Here is a 20,341-nt window from a genome sequence, read left to right as displayed (position 1 = left end):
AGCTGCAGTTGAGTGGTGTGTACTGGGGGAGTGGGGACAGGGTAATACCTGCCAATGATGTAGAGGGTGCAGTGTCACCTGGACCCAGGGCTGCGACGTTTCTTAGCCCCTCAAATATGTCTGTTTTTCTTTGGGGTTCTGAAAGCATTTATGTATTTTAGTCTGTGTGTGACGCATGCAGTAATATACTGTAGGCTGTGACATATATTATACTATTCAAATATTAGCACGGTATGCCTCATTGGACGAGTAGCCACAAGGAAATCATAAATGTGTGCCCATTATCGAAGAATAAATATGGAATTAATTGTTGATGGTAATTTATAGTGGCGTAGTGGGTTGTTGGGTTTGCTGGGGATAGGGTGGGAAGGTAATTAAGTAATAATTAATTAGTTAATAATTTTTAAGTAACTATGGGCCAGATGTACAAAAACATTTTCCCATAGACACTTAATGGGTAAAACTGTTTGATACATCTGGCCCTTAGTGATTAATATTGATTTTTTACATTATATATTATTTATCTATTATAATTATATTTTAGGTGCAGGTTGCTACATTTGTAGGGGTATAGAGTGGGAAGTTAATTAGGTAATAATTAACATTTAGTTTATAATGTGTTTTTAATTATTTAACTGAATATTCATTATGTAAATTGTGTAATCACCTTATTTTGTTATATTTTAGGTGCTGGCTGCTGGGCTTTTAGGGGTAAAGGGTGGGAAATTAATTATTTAATAATTAATTAATCAATCACTTATTATTAATTATTGAATTGATTACTAATTATATACATTATGCAATACTGATTTATTTTAGCTATATTTTGGTTATGTGTTGCTAGGTTAGGAGTATAAGGTGGCAAGATAATGATTTAACAATTACATAATAATTAATAATGCATAACTAAATATGTAATTGATTAATAATTATATAAATTGTTATACATATTTAATATCATTATATTTAGGGGTGGGCTGCTAGGTTTGGAGGCTTATAGGGTGGAAAGTTAATTAAGTAATAATTAAATAGCCAATAATTTTTAATTGGAAATTATTTGTTACATTGTTTCTGTACATTGGCTCATTGTGGATTATTTTTTTATTTTTATATATATTTTATGTTCAGTGATAATGTTTATAGTTAGTGTTATACTTTTTATAAATTAATAGTGTCAGGATCTAGGTGTACTATATGATATAGCTGTGGGGCCTTATCGTGCAGTACACTCACAGATACCGTCTTGGGTCTAGTCAGTATAATTTACATAACCATAGCTCTTCCCTGGTTAGCCGTAGCTACGGGCAGCAAGGCTTGGCAAAGGAACTTAGTATGCAGCATTTAACAGCACCAAACAATAAAATAAGAAATCACATACCAATAAAAAGACACAACAACTTATAATACAGCATATAATGTATTTTTAGAGACCTGGATCACCAAAATCCACTGGAGGATTCCGGAGATAACGTTTTTAAAATTCATCACTTTTAAATGCAGCTGCAAACAAGCATTGGTCAACAAAAAGTTTGTAAACTTTTTGAAAGTTTGAAACGTTAGTGCAGGGACTCCGGCGCGAGTTGGGTGACCTTCTCCAACAGGGGCAAGGTCTAGGGGGCCAATATGGAGGCTCTGAACAGTTACCTGGCCACCAAAGTGTTTTTAGAGCAAGCTCCAAACTCTACAGCATGGCTGGCATAGAAGTCAATGGAGTGGTCCTGATGGTGTGGGATGAAGGCAAAGATGCTCAAGGGGAAGCTCTGGTCTTTGTGGTGGCTCCTCAGACCACAGGTGTTGTGGGGCGACTTTGGCCATGGAGGTCAGGTTCTCTCGAAGTCCTCTATGTTACAATAGTCGGGCAGTCAATGCTGCACTACTGGTCTCACAGTACTGGGGTTGAATGCAGACTCTTTAGAGGGAGCTGGTGTCCCTTGGGTGCGATAAATCCGGACTTTGACAGCACTTCTGGCTCCGGCAGGCTAGGGTGCAGGCTTCGGCTAGTTTGAATTGTCTCTTTGTGGTGTCCGGCAACTGGTAGTGGTAACTAATTTGTCCGTATGGGCTCTTTCAGCCCTTAGGATAGGATATGGAGCAGCGGCCAGAGAAGCCAAATCGGTATCAGAAGATCAAGGTTCACGTCTCTGAATTTACTCAAAATCCTGTGATTCTGGGCAAATCACTCAGTCTCCCTGGCAATGGACAATGCCTGCATACCCTCACTGGTGGTTAGTCTCGCTATAAAAATCTGAGGATGTATTTATTTGTTGTCTTGGGGCTGGTTCCAGGAGATCCGCAGACTGATCCTTGGAGTCACTGCTGTTGGTGACGGCAGGAAATCAACTTTTTCCCGTGTCAGGAGCTGCAGGCACAGTCCCAATCTCACTACCCCAAAAGTGCAGCAGGTACAGTCTTCACCACGGTGCAGCCTCACTGTGTGCAAACAAAAGGCAACAGGGCAGTCCATCTTTGGTCCTCTCTTCTTCTCTGAGTGAGAACTGAGGGTCAGGGTGCCAGGGATGCCCTACATATCCCAGGAATGTGCCTTGAAGGAACCACGTAGTAACTTACCGATGGGCAACTGGGTTTCTTCCTCTCTATCGATGAAGATCCTATGATGTGTGGCATCTGGCTATACCAGAGTGCCCCTTTCTTTCCCCCTTCAAGATTGTACAACACTTCCTTGTTTTTCGGGAGCAGGGGAGCCCACCCTAAATGTCTGGCTACCATTGGGCTACACGCCCACTTGAAACCAGTTTTGGCACTGGTTTCATTCTCCTTAGCTCGTGTCAGCAGGTACAAAATGCAACGCAATCAGGGATTTGGTCCCTGTGGCCCCTCAAAGATGGCTTAAATTTTGAAGCCTGTCTTTTAGGATAATACCATGAGTGGCTGTCCTGGGAGAGGAGATAACAACTCGCCCTGCAACGCCTGCCATTGTTCCTGGGCATGGGAGATGTTCACACGTCCCCCAGGCAGTCAGAAACCCATCTATGTGTTGGTGCCTTTGTGAGGTCACTGGACTAGCTGGAGTGCAGAGTGGCACGTTTCTAAAAGTTGCTTAACTATAATAGTGACTTTAAATCTGGCCTGGGCATCAGGTCAGATTTAATGTCACAATTAACTCAATATCTTACTTGACTTAGTTAGGTAGGTCACTTCAGAATTAGATTGGACTGGGGTGCTAGCCGGTAACCCTGTGTTAGTCAGTGGGCCTCCTAACCCTTCCAGAGCAAAACGACAATTTGGAGGTGTTGCTGTTAAAACATGTAGAATATCATACGTGATAGTAATATATAGCTCCCAGCTATAGGGCTCTCTAGGCCTTCATCAGAGGACGTACATATGTTACTTAAGGGAAGTGGTGGCTTTGCCATTTGTTGTAATGGCAAACTCAAACAAGCAGGGTCACACACTGCCCTGTCAGTCTGCAGTGGTAGGCTGGGGTCCATTTTGTCTCTGTTTCATGCAGGGAGACACAAGCAGTGCTATAGCCCGGTATGAACTCTCTTATCTTAAATATCCTGGGCACCTGGGTACCATATTCTAAGGACTTATAAGTGAGCCAGTGCTTACCAATTTGGTGTATCCAATTTGACATAAGTTGGCATAAGGTTAGAACACTGGCACTGAGGTCTGGTTAGCAGGCCTCAGTGCACTCTCAGAGTCAAAAAACCAGCAGCATCAATCCAAAAAATGTGGGGGTGAACATGCAAAAAGAATCAATTAAATAGTTTATCTACTGTACCTTAGACTGGAGTAGTGAGAGTAAATGTAACCCTCCCGAAGTGCAACCCTTTCCCTACTTTTACAAAGACTGGAGAGGGAATAGTAAATTTAACCCCTCCGAAGTCCAACTCGTTCCCTACTGTTGCACAGACTGGAGTGGGAATTATAAATTTAAACCCTCTGAAGTCAAATGGTTTCCCTATTGTTGAACAGACTGGAGTGGGAATAGTAAATGTTACCCTCCCGAAGGCCAATACTTCTCCTACTGTTGCACAGACTGAAGAAGGAATAGTAAGTTTAACCCCTCCGAAGTCCAAGGCTTTCCCTACTGTTGCACGGACTGTAGTAGGAATAGTAAATCTTACCCCTTCAAAGGTCGACGCTTTCGCTACTGTTTCACAGACTGGAGTGGGAAGGGTACATTTTATTCCTCCGAAGTTCTACGCTTTCCCTGTTGTTCCACAGACTAGAGTGGGAAATCTAAATCAGACCCCCTCTGAAGTCCAATGCTTGCCCTACTGTTGCATAGACTGGAGTCGAAATAACAAGTGTAACTCATTCAAAGTCCAACGCTTTTCCTACTGTTGCTTTGTTTGGAGTGGTAATAAGGTATTTAATCTCTCTGAAGTCCTACAGTTTCTGTACTGTTGCATAAACTGGAATGGGAATAGTATAAATGTTTTGTAAATGGGTTTTTTATTTGTTTGGTGTTTTATTTAATGTTTTGGAATTGAATTGTTAATATTTTTTCACTTTCCTGTAAAGTTTATATAATGAATAAATACTATGCTTTTTATAGTAGTAAATATAAAGAATTAAACAAAAAAAGTATGTGTAAAGTTTATATATTTTTAATCATTGTGTTACATCATATACATCTGTACATGTATATACATATACCCACATAAATGTATGTTTGTTTACATTAGTATACATTTATATATAGTATTAAATATTATGGTATATATTAAAATATTTAAGACTTCTTATTTTAAACTATATATATTTTAAAACTTTGTTTTGTATGAAACGATAAATATTTTTAGTAATTTTGATATACCATTATAAGGATAGGAAATTGATATTTTTGTAAACGATATTTTTGACACAATATTTCTATTGCACAATATTGTTGACTCCGATATTATGTCAGTAATCCACCTTGGAAAGATACCATCAGACCATTCACAGCTGTATCTGATCTTTAACCTACAAGATCTACACTACCTACCTCTATGGGGAGACCAAGGGCCTCATTTACAAAAAATGATGCAGTGCAGCAAGATATGTTACTGCGCCGAGCTGCGTCATTTTAAAAACACAGGGATGCGTCGTACTAACAAGAATACGATGCATCCCTGTGCTTTCCCCTGCACTGCTGCAAGTTTGGCTGCCATGCACCAGTGCAGGCACCCTTGCGTCATGTTGCAAGGGTGTTTGCATTGTGGGAATTACTATTTTTATGCAGGAAGGGATACCTTCCAGCATTAAAACAATCATTGATTGCATTTTCTTCTTTCTATGCAGCACACATAGAAAGGGGGAAAAATGAGGAGAAATAAAGCTATTTCTCCTTGTTGCGCTACTCCTACGTAGGATTGTGACTCATTCCCAGCTTACAAAACTTTGTAAATCTGGGAATGTGTCAGGTTTAATGGATGTTGCTTGGGAACACCCGCAGAAACACCCATGAAACACCCCTTTTACACAGCGTAATATGTGAAAGAAGCCCATATTTACAAGGCCATGAAAAGCCAGTTGTACTTTTTGGAGCACTCTCCATTAGTCAGATTCACATTTTTCCGTACTCGTTATCCCGAATATGAGTGGATACAAGATACTTTTAGACACTATTGCGATACGATTGATTGAGGATATACGGATACCCTATTGAATATATGCCCTGAGTCAGTCGGTGGGTGATGCCCCCTAGATGAAACACGTATTGGCTATGTCAATGCGATAATGTGAATCATTTGTGAATCCCCTGTGCCTTTTAGAAGTGATATCTTCTTGAAAATAAAGAAGATTTGGATTTAGCCTCATGAACTTTTTATTAATGACATATGTTTGCTCCGGATTAAGATGTATTCTTGTATGAAAAGCCATAAATAAATGTAATATTAAATATGGGCAGGCACACTGCCCCACCGGTGCATCAAAAGAAGTGACACACTAGTGGCGCAATGGCCTTGTAAATGAGGCCCCAAGAGTGGAAACTTTTCGAAACATGGATTATGAGATTTTTTACAGGCAGAAACTATTGAAATATTTTCTGATTATTCAGAGCATCTCTTCGACTAGAGCAATTATTATGAAGCAGTGAAAGTGGCAGTGAGTAGACTGTGCATAAGTAGAGTATAAGATGTAAATACTCAAGAAGGTGCAACTCATAAGAGATATGGAAGAGAAGCTCACTCCTATGGAAGGTGAGATGGGATGCTCCTCCGTGGAGAACTAGTTCTTTCATGACCAAAAACAGTGCCTAATTTGTAAAAGAATGAGTGCCGGGTCCCAAAGGTCTGCTTAGAAGCCCGTGGCTGATGCTTTTAAATGTTGGCACCCTAAATACCAAGGCTCTGTAGCTTTCAATGCCCCATGCCTCTTAAATCCACTATCAGACCCTCAGTGCCCTTTTATCTCACACTTGCCGGCTCCTGCTTTCTCCCTTTGTGACAGTTTTTCTGTCGTTCTCTTCCTCTGGCTTTCCACTTGTGTTTTTTTTCACTCTCTTGATCTCGCTAAAAGTCTGACGAGGAAAAATAATTGCTGGTCCATAAAAATGAATGGTGGTGGACACCACCAATAAATATTGTCTCAAAGTGCTGGACATAAACGAATACTGTGAGACCTGTACAATAGGCATAATACATACTCATACATGCTGTGCTGGTAGGGGTTGCCTGTGGAATAGGACAAGTCTGGTAGCACGTTGGCCTGGTTGCTCCAGATGGGAGCCGATACTATGAACAGTGAATGGGGTGGGCAGCGATCAGAATAGATAAGAGGGTATTGATGATGTGCTTTGCAGCTACCCTCTTGATTTGTACTCAGGGCCACTGGATGTGGATGCCCAGACGTTAAGGGAATATCTGAATGTCTACCTTGTCAATGTAACCTCAGAGATGTGAGACAAACTAGAGTGGCTGTTAAATAGGGAGGTTTTAGTGGAGGCATGAAGATATGCACACAGCAGCAAGACCCCTGGGCTACCTTGGTTGGAGGCTTACTTTTATAGGAGCGTGCCTGGCATACATCTTGCTAGACTACAGGAAGTACGTGCTGGGGTTTGCAGCTAGGTTGACAGCTAAACATGATGCAGGAAGCTATAACAGCAATGATTCCGACCTGGTCCCTACAAGTCTCACAAGCCTCTGTCTATGTTTAATACTGATGTAAAAGTCCTTAGCAAAGCAATTGCTATGAGGCCACTGAGGGACATCAAGGGACTATCATACTAAGACCAGTCTGGCATCATGCTTCATAGAGGGACGTTGACTATGCTAGTTAACCTGAGTAGACTAGCTCACTTAAGGCATTATCTAGAGATGGGCAAGGGAGTCTACGTGGTGGTCTCCCTTGATATTAGAGAGGCATGAGATGCGGTTAGGTAGAATTATTTGTGAGCTTGATTAATATGGCTTTGGCCCCTGCGTGCTGATTGAATCAACATTTATACTTTGCAGTAAGAGCCAGAGTGAAAAGAAATTGTATTATATTGGAGAGTTGGCGGTTAAGGCTTGGAAAAGCAAGGCGTAGTTTTTCTGGCCACTCTTTATTTGCATCAGCTATAATGCTTTTGGTGGCTGTGTTACAACAAGAACTGATTGACTAAGGTATTACAACTGAGGACAAGACCCACGTGGTGTCACTATCTGCGGAGCATACATTTTTTTCCTTAAGGGATCCTGGAAAGTCTGTCATAAGACTTTTCCAACTATTGGAGACATTTGGGGTGACGTTTAGTTTAAAAAGACCTTTGGGCCTGACTATAAAACACCCATTCCAGTGGACAGATCATTCTGCGCACTGTATGTTATGAAGGCACTTTGTTGTGGTTGTTTGTTTTTGATGGACCTGGGTTTCCTTACTTAATATCACTAATGTCACTGGTCCGAGTCAGGCAGGGCCAGAATGGCCATAGCGGTCACTGGCCATTTTCCCGGTGGGCCAGGAGGGGGCCGGTTTTGTAGTGGTGGGGGCCGGTTTTAAGCTGTAGTGCCAGGGCTCGTTTGTGTTCCCAATCTTCCACTGGAGTCAGGAGCATTAAGAGAGGTTTAAGAGAATGTTGTGTTCCATTGACACTGAAGTCTCGGCTTTCCAAGATTTGCAAATTCAAGAAGTGGTGCATGAGATGAAGAATTGATTAGGGGTGGCTGCCATAGGATGAGGGATCTCTGCAAATATGATGTGTTCATGACATTTGATTGTGTGTGAGGCTGGTTTGGGATTTACGTTGACTAGTTCTTGGTATATATTTTATTGGTAAGAGCCAACAAGCTAATGTGAGAGGAGGCCCCTGGTAGGCAACCCAAAATGTAACACTTCTTAGGAACGTCATTTTCTGATGCATGGTGCAAGGCTGTAGTAACACTCTATATGGCACTTTGTGCATATTACCCCGTAATGAGGCTCCCGGTCAGGGCATTGTGAGGGAGAGAGGTACCGAACAGTGAGTAGTACTCATCACTTCAATAGAACAGGAGAGTAATGTGCAATGCTGGATTCCACCTCAACCAATTTAGGTTCCTACATAGAGAGTACTTCACCCCAGCACCCATAAACAAGATATATGTGACCTGCGAAGGTGGTTGTTCTAGATGCAGACCTAGGAGAGTTTATCTTTTACATACCATTCGGGCTTGCCTCACGGTGTCACGTATTGAGGTACGGTGGTGCCATATGTAAGCAGTGATAGGAAAGTTGGTCAAACTCCTGATTAACCAGTGCATACCCAGACCAGCAATATGCAAATAAATCAGCCTTGGTCCTGTCAACAAACGGAACAGGCCATTCCTAACTGGCAAACACGGACCCCAGGACTGCAAACAAGACCAACAAAAATAAATCTTCAATATTGCTTAGCCCCTTCTTTGGAATTATTGTTGGCAAAAGACATATTTAATTGATTACAGCCATGGGTTTAGGAACAAAGAAAGGGCGAAGGGGAATCACCACCCCCATCCCCAGATGTTTGAGTGGCGATATAAACTTGACACGATTGAGTGGTTAGTTAGATTTATCACGTTTGTTTCATTGGCGTCATCTGTTTAAACAGACACAATCTAAACAGGGACTATGCAGAGCCATTATGAGGCCACATCGTACACATAAGTACCTCAGGGTTGGCAGACTAGTGGCAGTGACGTCTGTGTCTGTGTGTTTCCAGCTGCTACATTGAGAGGAGAGGAGGATTAGCTCATTCGCATAGCCAGGGGTTGCATTACAGGTAGCAGGTCAGAGCTCCCACATCCAGTATCAAGTTCATATTTTCTCTTAAAGTCGTAGTAAGAGCAAGGCAGTACTGCAGATTTTAACTTTTTTCAGTTCTTAGTTACAATTTAGTTGAATTGTTTTTATCCATCTTTGGCCAGAGTACTATTAATGTGAGGAAACTACATTATTTTATTGTCATTGACTAAACTGTAGAAGTATAGGGAACAGGCTTACAATCAACATAACGTTCACTAAAAAAAGCATACTTTACTTCGGCAGTAGTAAGTAAAGAACACCAGGATCCAGGCGTGTAAATAAAAGTGCATTTGAAAACCTCCCTATGTTGTTACATCTCTGTTTGCACCTTGTAAATAAACACATATTAACAATTTACCAAATATAGAGAGCACTCGGGAAAAAAAAACACTGAACCACAAATGTCAGGTAAATATATTCTGCTTTGGAAAAATGTTGAGCATGTGCCAAAATTATTTTAACAGAACTTGGATATTAACAAGGAAGCAGGTTCCCTCCTTGAAGTTATATATCTGCCTTACCTCCGAAAGTCAAATCTGAGCATTTCAGTTAGCCCTGGCTTTCAACCAACAGACCATACCTACATATATTAGAAAACATAAACGTCAAGCTCCAGAATGCAAATTATCATTGGCTAAAAAGACTCGCTGACGGCGCCACACAGTGAATATTACCATTTCACGGCCCCACGACCACTATTCCTTGAATTTCCGAAATGACCCACACTTTTGCAAAGAAGGTGCTTCTGGTTAACTATAATGATGCCTTGGCAAAGTTATGCACTAAGACACTCTGCTTCGTTACTAAGTTCAAAATTGAGGAACCAGGAGCACAGAGTAGCAACATCTTAATCTGGTTAAATTGTGTACCACCGGGCAAATGATTGTGCACCTGTGACTCCGTTCTCTTCCCTACCAAAAATATGAGTGTCTTAAAAGCATATCATTTCTAAAGTGCTCTACATCAGGAAATGTATTCATGTGCAAAATAAGGGAACAAAGTATGCTGAAGCATCACGAGTTTTCCCATTCTAGGTGGGAGTAATTAATCCAGTTATGTTTTTATTTTCTTATTATTGCAGTATTTTTTTTAGTTTAATACCGGACTAGTTGTAACAATATGCAAAGAATAAAACTGGACTGGAGCCGCTATTCATCCTGTTTTCGGGCAACTTGAGAGCTCTGAAGTCCATGATGGAGTGAATGTGTATATCCCTAACAGTAACTAGTATTGGTACCACATTGTTAAGTCTGTAAGCAAGATCTTACACTATAAAAAAGTTTGCCTGAAAGAGTTACACATTTCACTGAAATCCACTATACCAGGATGAAAAGAGTGTGCATCCGTAGTAGTACACATCTAAACTGATGTTACATGGTCTTGCATCTACTCTAGCAAATCTTTTGAGGATTTTCTCAAATTCGCATCCACCGTTGTGTCATTGCTTAGCTAAAACTACTCCAATCCTTCCCACTGACACTCTCAAGAAAAATCAATAATTTTAATGGTAGGGGGAGCAAAACCATACCCCAAAATCTGGACACCCCAACATTCGCCGCATTCTGTTCCCCCACGGCTTACTAGATCAGAGACAGTCTTAAACATAAGTTTCATGTGATAATATGCATCACGCTAAAGCACCTCCCCAAACATCAATCAGGAGAGTAAAACAGTAATTAAATACTGAGGTTGACTCAAGAATTGAAATCTAGATCAATGAACCGTTAAAGGGTTTTATAACAAAATTCGAAATAATTATCATAGGCAAAGTTATACAGGGTATGTAAAACAAATCAGAAAAATAATCTAAGTCTCAATGGGTAGCAAAAACATAAGAAATCAGGCAGCTTCCCAAGCTACATAGGAAAGCTGGGGAAAATCTCTAGTTTAACCCAAAAATTATGGGGTTCTTATACACATTTCTTGTATAGCAAATTGGAGAAACTGCAAACACATTGCGGTTTGAAAGCAAATTAGATAAACTGCAAATTCATAGTGGTGTGAGCAAAAGTATCATTTCTTTGACAAATCAGAACAGAAAAAGTATACACGTCATTACCTTAACACATACACACCATCCCATTTCTAAATAATGTATTCAACACCCTTTATGCTAATGTCATCTGGAGATGTTCAAACAAATATGATACACTGAACAATAAAAACGTCCAGTGAATGAATAGTGATTAGAGCAGAAGAGACCTTGACAAATTTTACAAGTCATAGAGAACATTTAGAGAACAGGGAAATGTTAATTGAATGCAAGGTAATTATAACAGAGGAAAAAAACTACTACACAGGAGCCTGTGAGGAGAAGATGTGTAAGGGGGCACAGGAGTAAGTGTCAGAGATTTCATTAATCTTATTTAAAATGAATATTTATACAGATATGCGGCCTAAAACACATCAATACCTTCACTTCCATGTATATCATATAAAATGTGTTTCAAGTGCAACTAAATTAATTCTGCCTATATATGTAGGATCATTTATAAAATAGCATATTGTTTGTCAGTTTTAGTGCACACAAATATTAACTTAACCACAATACCACAAGACAGCACTGAATCCTGCAATTGTATTGACCTACAAGTCTTAAGTCGAATCCCGCCATGCCACTGAACTGTTCAACTTTCTGATTTATATGAATTGAAAAGGTTAAATTGGTAAACACTTCTTATTTGCAGTGCTGTTTTATGTTTAATACTGTACTATGTTACTTTTAACATAGTAATCACCTTACTTTTAACAACACCAAATTGTTGGGCTGCTGGAAATTGCCAGGGCCTCAGTTTTAGTGAAAGCAGTATTCTGGCCTGCAGTCTGTGAGGGCCCCCTTCATGTTGATGTCATTGGGGTGCTGGCCTGCCTCCAAAATGTAGAATCTGTGATTATAATAATAGCAAAGTTCTTCCTTAGTGCTACTGTTAGCACAGTCAGTTGGCACACCTGGTACTACAGTCAGTTCCAGCATTTTTAATTAATGAGGGGTTTTTGATTGCACTAAGACTGGCAGTATATTTGTCAGCAAGGGAGCGAGGCTAATATTTTGGTGGCAATAGGGTAGGCGTATGGTGTATGAAGTGTTTGAGCATGAGAGGAAACAGTAAGGGACAATTGGTCCATACATGTTTTGTCCCTGGTGCACACAACAAACTGTGACCAAGTGCTTTTGGGTAGCATGTCCATGGAAAGAGCAGGGGTGCAGTTACTGCTTCATGTGCATTGGCATGGTCTAAGTCACCGTAACCTGGACAACATAGCCCATTATACAGACATTGGTGTGGGGACGGTCCCCATCACTACTTGTACTCTGGTTACACCAAGCCTAGAGTTGCGGCAATGATCAGTATGTGGAGGAAGGCCGACTTAGGCAGCTTGTTGCACATGACTTGGGAAGCGCATCAAAGAAACAATGGTCATGCCAGTCTGTCTGAAGCTAAGCACCCTTTTTTAAAATACTCTCAACACCTGTTACGCTCACTATTTACTAATGGATCCAATTTTCATCAAGCCTTTCTTGCCTCTTCTATTTGGTATAACAAATGTATTAAATTTAGACCTAAATCTTTCTATTCCAAACATTGGAGAGAGAAGAATATTTTTTATGTCCAACAACTTCTTTCTCATAACTCGGATATTCCTTTCAATATTTTACAAGAGTGTTATGATTTACCTCCTTCTGTCTATCCCAATATTCTCAAATATCACAGGTACTCCAGGCTTTTATTTCTAATAACAATTTTCCAACTAATGTCACTCCATTCTCCCCTTTGACTCCTTTCTATAACATTTCTCTTGACTTGAATGTGAAAGCCTCTCTTATATAAAAACTCCTTTCTTATTCCACCTCAGAAAGACCAAAAACATTGATTGAATTGGCTTGGGAACTTGATCTCTCGCTAACTCTTTCCAATAAAGAATAGGATAAGCAATGGCACAATCTTTACCACCTCTAAAGTTGCTAATATCACACAATCTTTGTTTTTTCTATATAATAGAGTCTACCGAACACCTGTTTTTCTACATACAATTAACCTCTCTCACTCTCCTCTTTGTTGGTCTTGTGTATCCTCTAATGGTACTTTACTTCATTTATTGTACTATCGCCCTAATGTTTTCAAATTTTGGGAATCTGTATGGTTCAAATGTTTTAAGATTTTTCATGTTTGTATTCCATTATCTATTCAAAACGTATTTAATGGTTCCATGTCTAATGAATTTTATATTCCTTCGTTGAGGTTGAATCTACTTGATCTTTTTTATTGCTATGGCGTTTAAAGTTATCCTTACTTGTTGGAAAGACAACTCAAAACTTTGTATACTAACCCGGTGGAACTTTATGTGTGATGAACATAGAATTTCCACTGTTTCATCTTTTTCAAAACCTCAAAAAATTAAATCCGATTTACTTTGGTTACCCTTTACTTCTTTTCTCTATACACACTCATCCTTACACTAGCTAATAATTATATTTCTTTTTCTTTATTCCCTCACCTTTTTCCCTTCCTCCTCTCTTCTTCCTTTCCCTTCCCTCTATTCTTTATGTTCCCCTCCTTTTTCAATAATCCAATAATCCAAACATATACTTATAATTATGAATTTATATGTACATAATTGTTCTCTTCATTCCTATGCATAAGGTTGTATCTTTTCCTGTTATATCACTTTTATTACCATGTTAATTCTCTACCTTATGTTATTTGAAAGTAAGGTACTGTTTTAATTATTCCACAAAAAATATTTCCAAATAAATAAATAAGTAGTCAGTCAGTCAGTCAAAATACTTTATTGCGATAACTTAATATCATACAAAGACAATGGCGAATATATATTACATTAATAACATTAATAACAATACAAGCAACACCTACATTGAGAGCAATTAAAAACAATTAAAATATAACAAGTTAAAAATCATCATACATCATATTACAATTTATATCAGCAAGAGAAATATAAAGTGCAAAGTGCAAAAATACAAAGTGCTAATGTGCAAAAAAGACTTAAAAAGACTTAAAAATACTAAGGAGGTCCCCAGCGAAATATTCATTACTAGCATCTGAAAACCCTGTTACAGTGCTTACTATAATTACTGACCCAAGAAGGTTACAAACAGACTAACTAAAGTGCAAAATCTGTACTAAATAAATAAGTAAATGACAGTCTGTCTGAGATTTAGAACTGCTCTTTGGTGTCAAGGTGTGCCCAATATCCAGAGGAGTGGGGTACCAACTGTGAGACCCAGACCTGCCCGTTGGTGCCAATGGATGTTTGACATCAAGAAGAGTGGGACAGAAACTAGGCAAGCCCTGGTGAAGTGAAATATGCAGCTGGTAGGATCCTAGGTGCCAAACCAGCACCAGAATGCCCCAGCCTAACATCATGCCTAACATCATGCCACAAACAAGCACTAGGTCACAATCCCTGTGTTGGCACTTATTACATTAAATAGACTGATTGAAGGATCGGGGCTATGTGGCAGTCTGTTTCACAGAAGGACCCAGCATGAATTGTAGAAACTACCCCACGACAAAAGAAAATCCACTCAAGGCAATACACACAAGACAGGATTCAAAGGACAAATAATGGAGGTTGGCTAAAAATGAAGAAGACATCACAAAACGCAAAAAAAGCATTGGTTAATCAATTCAGAAAATTCATAAATACAAATGCATATACAATCTAATTGGCTGCGGAAACTGTGCCATAATCAAATTAATATCTAACACCAAATACAGTCCACCTCAGGGCAAATGAGATTCAAGGAACATTTGTTGTAAAGGCTGCTTGATAAGGTAGAAGAGCAATGTGAAGAAAATGTGGTAAACAGACAAACATGGAGGCTGCTCTCTGAGAGGATCAGAAAGGTACCTGACTTGTTACCCAAATGGTCGGTTTATATACAAATTTAGACTAAGAAACAGTGCAGTCACCGGGATGTGACAAAGAAAGTTACATCTCACAACCGATAGGTATATATAAAACATAACATGGTATTATTAACTTTTTTCCTAAATCTAAATAATATTGTGCACTAACCCCTACACAGAAAAGATACACATTCAGAATATAAACAGCACCTCCGTTGCTCTGAAGGAAGTGGCCTTCAATTGTATACAACTGTAAATTTCTTTTCAGTAGGAATATCAGGCACACACAAAACAGTCAACTTTTAAATATTACATAGAACGTAGGACCTTTTAATCAAATTAAATAAACAAAGAAGTCCCAGTGCATTGGCAGAAAGGGGGTACAGAGAACCATGCGCTTTTAAAATGTGCAAATCTGGAAACACAAAGAAAGCCAATGCACACTAACATCAAAGCTAATCCCTTACATTATATTAAAAGCTGTTAAACAATACATTTGAGACTCTATAGTATTGATTAAATCACAGGATTATTTATTGTGGAGTATGCTCACACACCACCATCCAGCACAGCATTAAGGATAGGAAGAAGCCTTCATAACCCCTCAGACAAGCATGAGCAGCACGTCCATCAAAAGTGATACCCAGAAGAGGGAATAGAGATGATTATGTTAAATATAATTTTTAAATCCTCAACATCCTACCTCTTTCATTCACATCATGTTGCTGAGCATGATATTAAGCTTTTCAATTAGAATGTATTTTAATTGCCTGAAGATATACCTTCAAACTGCATTTTCGACTTTGTTTCATTGAAAAAGTGTACAATGTTCATTTTCCTACATATTAATAGTGATTTGAATGGATTTTGGGTTGGGCCCCTACTTCTAAATCCTCCAGACTATTGCTTTCCCCCAGAACTTTAGTGTCTACTTAGCTCATTTATCCAATCTGGGCTACCATCCTTTGAGAGGTGGCTAAAAGATATAGGAGAATGGCTGATGGCTGAAGAAGAGTAAAGGGCTACAGAATACTTCAACAACAATTTGTGGAAAGACTGGAATGTTTAGAGAGGGGTATCTTATGAACTAATTAAAGATGAGGGAAGAGGATCCTTGCCTGGTGAAGTGATGCGAACGAGGTACTGTAAGGTCTGAGTAATGAACCATACATTCTATCCTTAATAAGTATACTGCCTATTCTGCTGAAGACAAACAATAATGTTTACTGACCTATATATGATTAATGTGGTCGCCAACTGCTGTTCCTCTTTTCCATGTTCAGGCAGCAATAAAATTGTTATCTAAAAAAAGATATCAGCTTTAACCTCTATAAAGTTTCATATTATATTTAAATTTTTTCTCAATTTTCAGTGAATATACTCTGTGCTAACATCACGTGTCCGGAGATGCCCCCACTGAATTGTTCCAGTGATTCAGTTGCCAGTAAACCTCACATTCCTCCTGGGGAATGCTGCCCCACCATACCCAGCTTCTGCACCTGTAACTTTGATAAATGCAAACATCACTGCGACGAAAGCAACACTAAAAAGGAAATTATTTTAAAGGGTGAAGGAGTTCCTGGGAAGTGCTGTGATCATTTTGAATGTGTTCCAGGTAAGAATGCATAATAATATCTATGTGTGGAATCTTGTGCATCATTGCAGGAAGGTTCCATTCGAGAATGGAAGGAGACTGTTGTACAGTATATGTTTTTGAGGATTCAGTTGGTGGAGACTGTGGATGAGGGCTAAATCAACTTGCCTCTTGTCTATCTCTTCTCCGGGTGTCTTCTATTGTTCCTCATCTCAACACTGGTGACAAGCAGCCTGTGCGGAACACGATGATGAATACAGATCAGAGGTGCCGAAGTCCTTTAGGCAAGTTGAGACATGTAGTTGAGTACACGTTGGTGTACTCAACTATTTGGAGTTACACAGACAAGGCAAAGCTGTGGAGGTGTCGTTTTGAGGTTGTGACCCAAGTGAAGAGGAAAAAGATACTTCTTTAAAAGCATTGAAGAGCAGTGGAATGCAGTGTTTCACAGAGCCACAGATAAGAACGGACTGCTGGATGCCATGTGTAACGTTGATTGAGGAAAGGAATGGATGAACAGTGTGTCTCCAAGATACCCTAGGTGTGTGATGGTGATGTGACATATGTGGCACCACCAAAATATAAGGACACCAGATATGTGTGCCTCCAAGGAGCTCCTCAAGCCCGTTTTATTTTGAATTTTCACTGGTGACACTGTGATCAGAAGGGAGACAAAGACACAGTAAATGTTGTGGCCATTGCAGCTTCGAGTGAGGGTCAGGTCAGAACCTACACAGTGTTGCAGATACTTACTTGATCTGCAAGTGGTAACTAAATAGAACACAGTGCGTTTCCTTATGATGCAGACTGTGTGCTTCCATATAGCTTGAGTAATGTGGAAGAACCCATTTTCACGGCTTTAATTCAGTTGGCAAAATGTTCTTGTTTGTGTTCTGCTACAATCTGAACATTAATTTTGGGTGAAGGTTTTAAGGAGAGGGGAATCAGTGGAGGAATATATTATCACAATCAGAAGATTGCCTTCAGTTTCTAAATTTGGCACTTTAACTGGCCACTGAATAAGGAATCGATTCCTCTTAGACTGTAAATATGAAAAAGTACAAGAAGACTTATGGTTGAAAGACGAACGGTCACTTTTTGAAGTGATTGTAGTGCCAAAGGTCATAGAACTCACGATGGGGTATAAATTAATTTCAGGAAAGAGTCTGTGAATGTAGTGAGTGTGCAAAAGTCAGAGGGTAAAATGGAGAGTGAGGCAAAGTTCATAGAGCAGCAATAAAGATGTTGTCTGGCTGAAGATATGGCCAATAGAAAATATTGTCTTGCAGGGAGAACAGCTGTGGAAGTTAAAGATGTGTGTGGTGAGATTTTGTTGCAGCTTGGAAATAAAAGTGGCAGTAATCCCTCAGATTGCATTGAGATAGAAGGTAGGAAAACTGAAATGGTGCTTGATTCATGATCCAGGATTAACAATCATTTCTGAGAACGAATACAGAGAAATGTTCAAAGAAATAGTGCAAATGAATTAAAAGGACAAAAATCCATGATGTTATAGTGAGCAGGAAATCAAAACCTCAAAATAATATCTGAACACTTCAGATTAGAGAGAAAAGTGTTGTTGGTAAATTATATGTATCACGGAGGGGCGACATCAGTAGAAAGAGTACAGGGTTTTCATTTATTACAATGCCAGAGCATAAGTACAGATGCAACAGGTTTAAGCAACTGTGAGGTCTTAAGAGCAGTTCCCATATATATCTGACAAGTGTGGCTGTTAGAAATCCTTTGTTCACAAAATCAAGTAAAGAATTACATCAGGTCTATTGTTTTAAAAATAAAGAGGTTAACAGTCAATGTTCTTATGCTGTCAAGAAAGAGTTGAACAAACTTTTGGATGATTGAAATGGTAGAAGCAATGAAATGGTTGGTACAGACTGTGGTAACCAGAGGCCAATGGGGAAAATCTGTTGTGCTCAAACCTAGCTGCCTATGTCTTTCCAAAGGTCTTTGGGATTGATACAAGGGGACAAACAGGTTGTGAAATATTAGCCGGATGATGTCTTGATGTTTGGTAAATCCTGGGAAGAGCATGATGAGATGGTTGCCAAGGTCTAAGTTAACTTTGAAGTGTATGGATGCACTCTAAAAGTGGACATACAATGTTTTGGGAAAAACAGATCAGTTACTTAGTACATACCATCTCAGAGCATGAAGTCCTATAGAAGAAGGCTTGAGTAGAAAGTAGGTATAATCATCTATAAGCAAAGAGAAATTGTTGCAGTTTCTTGATATGCTTGAATTGTATAGTAGGTGTGTTGCCAGGTTGTCTAAGCGATCTAATTCCATGAGAAAAATACCTAATTGAATTGTGGTGTTCGAATGGGGCAAGGAATGTGAAAATGAGATTCCAGCTGATAAAGAGGGATCTAGAGAAAGCACCTGATCTCTAAGTGTTTCTTCCTGGACGGTAATATGTGGTTATAATGAATACCTGCTCAAGTCAATTAGGGGCTGTTTGGATGCAGGTCAAGAATAAACCATCACATTTGCTTCAAATTCCCTAAGAGATGAAAAATGTAACTGTTCTGTAATAGAGAAGGTGACTTTGGGTGTCAATTGGGCTATTAACAAATGTAAGGACATTTTTGTGGGGTGAGGTGTTCCCTGTGAAATGCTGGTGACATTCACCTCACATTAATACAAAACCAGTACAGCTCATCAAACAGAGCAAGCAACCAAATGAGAAAACCAAACCTCCAAACTTATTGAGAACTTTCTGAATATGTAGCTTACATTCCCCTCACAATTCTATTTTCATACTTTTTATGTCACATTTTGGATCTTAATGGCCACATCTCCTTGCAACATGATGAACCAAGTGTAGCATGTCCCTAACCACACACGTTAGATTTCCCTATGGTCTTAGCCAGGCACAGATAAAACAAATTACCAGCATGAACAGGGAAAACAGACAGGTGATGTCCCCATGTCTCTACTGAACTTACACAGAGAAAGTTTGAATTCAGAATGTAAAAGAAATAGAATATTACTTGTTTTTCACGAGTTCCTTTTTTGTTTTCCCCAACAGAGCACACACAAGAAATGTGAAGCATTATTTTACAAGGCTGTACTTGTGACCAGTCTAATGTATATGATATGTAAAAATAATATTGCTTTCAATAAAATAAATAAGCAGAGAGTAAATATTATGAACTCGGACAGCATAGTACATGAAACACATTTTCTTTTTCTATGGCTATAACCAAATTGCACTGAAAGGATTTTAATGCTGCAGAGTGGACAGTATTATTCGCATGTGCATCTGAATCCTGAAGTCCAACAAATGGGGCTGACTTAAAGTTTGTTTTTCTGAGAAGTCCGTATGTCCTTAAACTGCAGTCTTGAGAGAAACACAATTTGCCTTGTAGCCAAAATATCCCCTTTCCCAGAAACTTTGAGAGTTTTTAGACCAATTTCCAAAAGCATGGTGAGGATATATGAATGTAGCACATAATGTCATGTGAAAAAATCAATTTATCATTAAAGGAAAGAATAAAGACCTTTTTTGTCTCTTCATCTCGAAATAATCTCCAGAGTATTTTCATGACGAATTCCTAAATCATATTAAGTTCGTATTTCCATTGTACAACTCTTGTTTTCTTCTATGTACTTCAGAGCTGTGAAACCGCATACCATTATCATTGAAGATGGCATC

General features: G+C 39.2%; 1 protein-coding gene across 2 annotated transcripts in view; it reads left to right on the top strand.

Annotated features, from left to right (window-relative positions):
* LOC147711368 (cysteine-rich motor neuron 1 protein-like) overlaps positions 1 to 20,341 on the top strand; it is a 279,746-nt gene that overhangs the window by 215,892 nt on the left and 43,513 nt on the right. Inside the window, exons 4-5 of one of the 2 annotated variants that reach the window (XM_086922082.1) lie at positions 16,444 to 16,686; positions 19,715 to 20,185. In XM_086922082.1, coding sequence (XP_086778208.1) covers positions 16,444 to 16,686; positions 19,715 to 19,734 — 263 coding nt within the window. In that variant the 3' untranslated portion in view covers positions 19,735 to 20,185. Of the gene's footprint in view, positions 1 to 16,443; positions 16,687 to 19,714; positions 20,186 to 20,341 lie in introns of those variants that run through there. The other variant, XM_086922083.1, reaches the window with a different exon arrangement.

Source organism: Lissotriton vulgaris, chromosome 5, assembly GCF_964263255.1.
Source record: "Lissotriton vulgaris chromosome 5, aLisVul1.2, whole genome shotgun sequence".
NCBI classification, from domain to species: Eukaryota; Metazoa; Chordata; class Amphibia; order Caudata; family Salamandridae; genus Lissotriton; species Lissotriton vulgaris.
Note: the sequence above shows the minus strand (reverse complement) of the source record. Positions and strands in the feature narration are given on the sequence as shown.